This window comes from Ranitomeya imitator, chromosome 8 (genome assembly GCF_032444005.1).
Source record: "Ranitomeya imitator isolate aRanImi1 chromosome 8, aRanImi1.pri, whole genome shotgun sequence".
In the NCBI taxonomy this organism is placed as follows: Eukaryota; Metazoa; Chordata; class Amphibia; order Anura; family Dendrobatidae; genus Ranitomeya; species Ranitomeya imitator.
Window position 1 is genome coordinate 126,191,216 of NC_091289.1, and position 8,907 is coordinate 126,200,122.

The window sequence follows — 8,907 nt, forward strand, 5'->3', positions numbered from 1 at the left end:
ACTGCAGTTCAGCAATTACTTCAATAGGAGCTGATCTGCAGTTCATAGTGATGGCTGAGAATGTATCCTCAGGGCTGAAACTCGTTGATCTGTCGTAGTTTCACGTATCAGACCCCCACTGATCTGGTATTGATTGGACAAGGTAATAAAGCATCTGTAAGAAGATATTCATTAGATTCATATGGGAATGATGATGAAGAGACAGAAGGTAGAGATGCCTAGTAGAGATTATGGCTATTATAAGAGTTGTGATCTCTTAAAGAAGATATCAGAAAGCTGCTGGGGTCCGACTTCTGGCATCTCTAATGAGCCTTAGAAACGGGACTCCAGAACCCAGAGAATAGTGCTCTGCAGAGCCCCTTCTTGAATGGAGCAGAGTTGCACATGCTCATTTTCCAGCCCATTCATTATCAATGGGACTGTTGGAAAAATCTGTGCTCTGTACCGGGCTTTGTACGTCAGTTCCATAGACAATGACTGGAACGGAGTTTGTGCATGCGCAGCTCCGCTCATTAAAGATGGAGCCCTCCTTCAGGACCTTGTTCTTGGTGTTCCAGACACCTATTGTCCAGAGTACTGGGGTCCTTACAGTCAGATCCTCATCAATCAGTAACTTTTGGATCTGGATAGGGGATAACTTACAATTTTGAGAAAACTTTAAGTAGATAGCAACAGTTAGGAAGCATTTATTTGAGTGCATGAGTCCCAGCTGGACAAAAAAAATTGATTACACAGCCATTCTGAAATGGATTTTCAAAATAAGTGCACTGGCTTCATCCAGTCTAAGAGATATATTTAGATATGTATAGAGTTTCTAATGCAAAATCTGGTTACATATCAGCTTCAAAGGTGTTGTCCACATTTGAGGACTTTTTGTATTTAGGGCTAAAACTCATGTTCGCAATTGGGTTAAACTGAAATGTTTTCACTCTTTCCCTTTTATAGTCTTTGTGTTGCATTATTTATTGTTGGCTGCTGAAAAAGTTAACTGAAGATCTGTCAGTGAGCTCGTTCTTACAGTGAAATTAGAGTTTTGTCTGTTTTTTATCAGGTTAGCTGATTCAAGCCAAATGGTGCTTTGTTTTAATGAAACCCAATTGCAAAAATGATCTTAGCCCCAAATACATGCATTTAATAAAAAAACAAGTCCCCAAAGGTGGAAAGCCCCCTTAAGGAGAATGGTTATTTAAAAAAAATATATATATATATATATATATATATATATATATATACATATATATATATATATATATATATATATTATATACAAACTTTCCAACATGTAATGGATTATCGTGTTACGTTACCCTGAAAACAATTTTAAAGGATCTTACCTGAAGTGTAGTTGATAATGTCTACACCCAGTGCCGGGCTCTTCCTTTTTCTGGGTCTCCCCTTTTGGACGGTACCGGTTCCATTGGTGAAGTAGGGAAGTGCGGACAGTCCTCCACCTTTGGCTGAGAGCTCAGTATAGTTGAGCTGAGGATGGAAATCTCCCTGGACCAAGAGCTCAAAGTGAGCTCGGCAATATACTAAATTTTCCTTCATGCCAAAATGGTCTCCTGTACTCAGGGTCTTGTTGCACGTGGTGCATGTGAAGCAGCTTAGATGATAGACGGACTCTCTTGCTCTCATAACCATTTCTGAAGCTGAAATGCCAAGGTGGCACCGAGCACACCTCTGCACCGAAAACCTTCTGGAGACAAGCAAAACATTCATTCACTGAGGGCACCTTAAATTAAATCAATCCAACTGGGATTTAATGTGTTTTCAATAAAATAAGTCAGCTGAATATATTACATAAAGCTAGACGGTGTCACTTTTTTAGATGTATCGCTTCAAATATCATACAATCTATAACTTATCCAAAGAGGAGGGTAAAGTCAGCTATCATTTTAGTGCACCTTAGGTTTCTCCCAGAAATGTGCAATGAATGTGTAACAATCTTGCAAAAACATGATATCATCATTAATATGAACAATATTATTATGTAAAACAAACAACAGCAAAAATAAAACATATTATAAATAATTATTTTAAATAGCTTGAAGCCAATCTTCTCCACTTGTTGTAAGCAATGCTGACCCTCCTCTTGACTCATTCTGGCAGGGGTCCACATATATATATATATATGTGGACCCCTGCCAGAATGAGTATATATATATATATATATATATGTGGACCCCTGCCAGAATGAGTATATATATAATTTTTTTATTTTTTTATTATTTTTTTTATTTATTTTTTTAAGAATATTTGTTGTGGACACTTCCTCTCCTTTTGCTTCCTCCCCCTTTTTCTTATCTTTTCCCACCCTGTTTCTTTGTTCTATATATTCTTCCTTTCCATATTCCTCTTTCAAGATATTGTTCATTACATATTTATTGCTTTACTTCCTAAATTGTGGTGTTATTAAAAATTCAATAAGAATGTTATAAAAAAAAAAAAAACGTTCTAAATACAGAAAGTTAAACCTTTGCTATGGGCAAGCTTAGATCAGCTGTGGAATTTTCACCAGTTTCTGTCTTTTAAGCCTCATTAAGACATCCGAGTTTTTCACGGAGAGAACAGGTACCAATTATAGTCTTTGTGGACCGTGGACCAAATCGCTCATGCAATTCTATGGGTCTGTGAAAATCACAGCCAGCACACGGATGGCATCCCTGTGTAATCCATCTGCATGAACCCATTGAAATGGATAGGAGAAGATAAGCATTTTTGGGGGGCATATAAGAGAATCACAGATGGTAGAAATTGACACAGTGACTAAACAATGAAGAAAATCTGATTCATCAAAATAATTAAAACTGATCCTTTTTTTCCACGTACAAGAAATCAAAGAATGATACCCGATGTTGGTAAATCTACTGGAAACTTGTTGGCTCTTCCCTTTCCACTATCCCCTTTTCTCATTACTTTTTAATAACGATGACAACTTTTGATGCAAATATTTAAAACTCTTCTCTTTTTTTTTTTGCCAAAATAGTTTTGCAAAGTTTTTGATAAATTCCACCTTATGTATTTTGCATACATTTAAATTCACTGTTTTCTCAGCCCCCATTTCAGGCATCTTTGAGCACGGTTTTTCTGTTTTTCATCCATACTGTACTTTTTGCTCATGTTACCTGGGGTGATGCTTACAAGAAAGCCTAATTGTGAAACACTGTTACATGCAGCGAATAAACTATATAAAATCAGTGTATATAATTTGTAATGTTTCCTCTAAATCTAAAGTCATTTAATAAATTAGAGAATTTTGAATTTCACAAACAGAAAAAATTAAATTATTCCAGTAACGCAACAATAGAATATATTTCTTGGATCCCAATATAAAGCCTTCATAACAATTAAAAAAATAAATATAAATAAATGAATAAAATAAAAAAATAAATAAATAAGAACTTTTGGAAAGCTAACAGTTTTCAAATTCAAAACACATAGGGGGAAAATCACCGCTTTTGGCTTAAAAGTGAAAGGAAACTTGTTTCAGAACTGGAAGTGGCAACCACAGAAGTAATCATGTCCGGGTAAGAGGAATCCCTGAGGCCAATTTTGGTTTTAAAGATGTGGGCAGGCACCAAAAGATTTCTGGGGCTCTTTTGGCATCAGGTCAGAATGGCCGACTAGAGGATTTTCCACTGGGCAAGGCTGAATGTTTAGCTTCTATTGCTGGATCTATTTGTTGTGGATGAATAACAGCATTTTATACCTTATTATAAGTCCTGCCTATTACACCTTATTATATGTCCTGCCTATTACACCTTATTATATGTCCTGCCTATTACACCTTATTATATGTCCTGCCTATTACACCTTATTATATGTCCTGCCTATTACACCTTTTTATATGTTCTGCCTATTACACCTTATTATATGTTCTGCCTATTACACCTTATTATAAGTCCTGCCTATTACACCTTTTTATATGTTCTGCCTATTACACCTTATTATATGTCCTGCCTATTACACCTTATTATATGTCCTGCCTATTACACCTTTTTATATGTTCTGCCTATTACACCTTATTATATGTCCTGCCTATTACACCTTATTATATGTCCTGCCTATTACACCTTTTTATATGTTCTGCCTATTACACCTTATTATATGTCCTGCCTATTACACCTTATTATATGTCCTGCCTATTACACCTTATTATATGTTCTGCCTATTACACCTTATTATATGTTCTGCCTATTGCACCTTATTATATGTCCTGCCTATTACACCTTATTATATGTTCTGCCTATTATACCTTATTATATGTCCTGCCTATTACACCTTATTATATGTTCTGCCTATTACACCTTATTATATGTCCTGCCTATTACACCTTATTATATGTTCTGCCTATTGCACCTTAGTATATGTCCTGCCTATTACACCGTATTATATGTCCTGCCTATTACACCTTATCATATGACCTGCCTATTACATCTTAGTATATGTCCTGCCTATTACACCTTATTATATGTCCTGCCTATTACACCTTACTATAAGTCCTGCATTTTATACCTTATTATGTCCTGCCTATTACACCTTAGTATATGTCCTGCCTATTACACCTTAGTATATGTCCTGCCTATTACACCTTAGTATATGTCCTGCCTATTACACCTTATTATATGTCCTGCCTATTACACCTTATTATATGTCCTGCCTATTACACCTTAGTATATGTCCTACCTATTACACCTTAGTATATGTCCTGTATGTAAAAATGCAACGACAAAGCTTACAATACAATCGACATTGGGTGTGAAGATGGTGGCCACTTTCTTCTATTTATTTGTGCACCCTCTTCTAAATTTTTATATATATGAAATAAAGCAATGGATCATTTCATCCATGGATGCATCCCATGTAAGGCCACTTTCACATAGGCATATTTTGGACAGTATTTTGCATCAGTATTTCGTAGCCCAACTTAGATTTGGCACATAAACCATGAAAACCTATAATGTAAGGATTTGGACTTCTTCTATAATTTGGACCCACTCGTGGTTTTAGCTTACTAAATATTGTCTTGTGAAAGTGTCCACCACAAGTAAGTGACATAGCCTTACTGTGACCGTATGCACAATGCTGTACCTGTAGTAATCTTCTTTACAGTATATGCTTCCATCTTTTGCAAAACAAGTCAGTTCAGATTCCAAGGCCAGTTTACATTCACAGCATTTCAGACAGCGGAGATGCCATTGCTTATCCACAGCCAAAAGGTAGTATCTGTCAGAGATCTTCCCTCCACACCCGGCACACAGAGCTGGCTTCTCCGGGCTGAGTGGCGGCATTCTCTGTGGTCACAAGGAGACAAACAGTTAATATACTGACAATGTGTGCTAGAGGACAGACCTTTCTATATTCAGGGGTGCCAACATTGAAAATAAAGAGCATATGTGGCTGCCCTACTGCTTAGTAATAACCAGTGAAGGAGACCATCTAGGCCTTGACCTAGGATAAGAAAAGAGAAGATGTGACTGTTCCCTTTCCTCGTGCTATTTTTTGGTATTTTCCATAATTTGTTCATATATTAGAAAACACAGTTTGTACAAGGATTGTTGATGTCCATAACATGTGTCCTCATACAGAAATTATACATCCAGCCTAGGAACAGCTACAGAGCAGAAAATGCCTAAATATATTCAAGTGCTTTCTACTTTGTTCTATATGGAAACCAAGCAAAAAAAAAGTGTGCTGGAGAAGATTATACTACACTTTTATATGTTTGATTATTTCATTTTTCTAATATCTAGAATTATGAACTAAATATTTTTCTTATTTATATATAAATATGCTAAATTATAAAAACAAGTTTAACAAATAATAGCGTAGAGAATCTAACATTTGTTATACAAAGTAATGCAGGGATATTTTGGCAGTAGTTCTTCTGACCCAGACATCAACCAAAAATGTCACAAGTCAAATACAGAGAATTAAGGTGAACGGGTGAGGATCTACTGCATATCTACTACTACATGGGCCAATCCATTGGTGATGGACAGGCAGCCCTATTGTTATTAGCATGTCTGCGGACAATCTGATTGAAAGTCTGTCTCAGGATGCAGCCAGTAAATATTTGATCACCAATCTGTTGATGAACACCAAGGTTTGGGATCACCAGATGGTTTTCTGATCATTTTAATAGTTGATTACCATACACAAGACAAAGAGTGATGCTTGTTACATGATTAATATCACTAAGAGAGTAAAAGTAAATGCACATTGGGTAATGTATCCCAAATTGCATACTATAGGGATACTTAAGGCCCCTTCACATTAAGCGACGCTGCAGCGTCCCAAAAGTAGAAGGCCAAATTCTCCCGTACGCTTTACTAAAGTCCATGATATGTATTGTAATGTGTGATGTTTTAGCCTTTATGCATTAAATATGATTGATTGCCTCATAGATCCAGATATTATAGCTGCCAATCATATCATCACAACTCTTCATTTACACATGCATTACTTAAAGAATAACATCAGTAGCGTGTTACATTTAAATAACATTTCCAAGTTCTTAAACGCTGCCTTCACCCAATTTTTTGTTATATCCATTTCCGGAAAACTATATAACAATCAACCCTGCAGTATTGCCACTTAGTTCTACTAAAACTGTGAATGGTTAATTAAACTAAGAATGGTTAAATGTGGGTCAAAGCATGTATGCATCCATTCAGGACTCTCGGGCAGCAGGGTGATAACCTTTGTGAGAGCTGCAACAGCGGCCATCCTGATTGCAAACCAAAAGCCAATAGAAACAGTTGAGTGAGCTCAAACATGTAGCAACTTGTCAGAAGAGGAAGGATATTATTTACGGATATTTTTTTTCTTATTTTGGGAGGCTATCCTCTGTTAAACCGAGAAATTCTGATCTGATACAGACATTTTATTATCTTTAACAATGTACAAAAAATAGGAAATATTTTATCATAATGAAGAAAGATGAGATTAATCAAGTAGTTACATTTCCTATCATTAGCTAATCAGTATTGGAAGGAAAGATGTAAAAATGAAATGTTCTTTGTTGTTAAAGAAATCATTACAAGGTGTTATATAGGTGTCATAATGTAACAGTAAGGAGTTAGAATATTTATATATGTGTATATGCATATAGAAATATATACATATACAAACATATACTAACACCTTGCTGCTACATTATGACACCTGTATAACACCCAGTAATGTTTCCTCTAATAATGTGTGTATATATATCTATATATATCTATATATATAGATATATATATCTATATCTATAGATATATATATATATATCTATATATATATAGATATATATAGATATATTGATATATATATATACACAGTACACATACGTATATATATATATATATATATATATATATATATATATATATATATATATACACACACACATCTCTCTAGTATGATTTACTATTATTACTATCATACAAATAGTATATTATAATGTTTGCAGACAGGAAATAATCACTGGTGAAGGTTTCATTCCTATAATATTACTACATTAGCAAGTATTCATATTAGGAATATTGCAGTATTATTTATATTGCCTGCTATTGACCAACTGTTTTGCTCCCTTGAAATTAAACAACTGTTCCTTCCTTTGAATATATTATTTTAAATAGGTAACATATCCCTGTTGAAATAATGAAAAGGAGCCCTATAAAAATCATAGAATTTTTTTTAACTATACAATAGCAATAAAATGTAAAAGATGGTGGGTTATTTTGCTGCTTTGATCATCTAGAATAATTTAGAAAATAAAGCCACAAAAGATGTAGGAATGTGGAGCAAATTTCGTTCACCCAAAATTGAACTGAAACTGCGTAAAAGCGAATTATTGATAGAAAGCACAGTAAAAGAACAAGCCAATGGGGAATGTATAACACAGAAGAGAAGGAAGGCATTTTATGCGATAGATAGATGGATAGATAAATAGATAGATAGATAGATAGATAGATAGATAGATAGATACATAGATAGATAGATAGATAGATAGATAGATAGATAGATAGATGATAGATAGATAGATAGATAGATAGATAGATAGATAGATAGATGATAGATAGATAGATAGATAGATAGATAGATAGATAGATAGATAGATAGATAGATAGATAGATAGATAGGCATTAGAATGTCCCATTGAGAAGCTTTTAAAGTTTATCTAGCTACATTTATTTTTTTTTATATCATTTTAAATGATTATCTGAGACATTAACCAATCATTGTGTCCTACGGTTCTGCATAAATTGTTCAGTAGCTTAAGTTTGGGGAAATTATAAATGACAAAAAAATTTGAAAATCTATTTAAATTCTATAACACATGACAACAACCAAATAAAAAGGGTGATGATAAATATTAAGCTGCCAATAAAAAGGAACACAAGAGAACGAGGTTTTCAATGGTTAGGGACAGAGTGGAAATATATAAAAAAATTCATAGTACTTTGAAGCAATGATATTATATTTATAGATATACATGAAAGTCATAAAGAACAGATATAACTAGTAATGATTTCCTAAGGCGAGGCTTAACTTTAAAGTGTGTAAAAAGAATTAAACATTGAAACAATTTTTTTTTATAGGTTGATAAATACATATGCAGTATGACTTTTGGCAACACCTTTGGATACTACTGGATCAAAAAAACTGATTGGACGAGCTTATGCAAATTGAATTCATTTTATTCATCTAATTACTTGGAATCTCTTGTACCCAAAAGAAATAAAAATGTAAACCCGACCTAACTGTCACTTCATTTAAAGTAAAGTGATGGCTTCACTTGTTCTCTTATTTTTCAAAAGTGCACACATTTATTTTGTTTGGAAGTAAAACTAAAATCTATACTAAATGTCAAAAAAATATATTTATTGAACATAAAAATCTGTTTTGCACAGCTTCCTG

At 34.0% G+C, this 8,907-nt stretch overlaps 1 protein-coding gene across 9 annotated transcripts in view; it reads right to left on the bottom strand.

Annotated features, from left to right (window-relative positions):
- The window catches only part of LHX9 (LIM homeobox 9), a 73,626-nt gene that overhangs the window by 54,279 nt on the left and 10,440 nt on the right, over positions 1-8,907 (bottom strand). For 6 of the 9 annotated variants that reach the window (XM_069737352.1, XM_069737353.1, XM_069737354.1 and 3 more), the window contains 2 exons: positions 5,092-5,294; positions 1,335-1,696 (listed from right to left, as the gene is read on the bottom strand). In XM_069737352.1, the coding sequence (XP_069593453.1) occupies positions 1,335-1,696; positions 5,092-5,294 (565 nt within the window). The remainder of the gene's footprint in view (positions 1-1,334; positions 1,697-5,091; positions 5,295-8,907) is intronic. The other 3 variants (XM_069737349.1, XM_069737348.1, XM_069737346.1) reach the window with 1 other exon arrangement.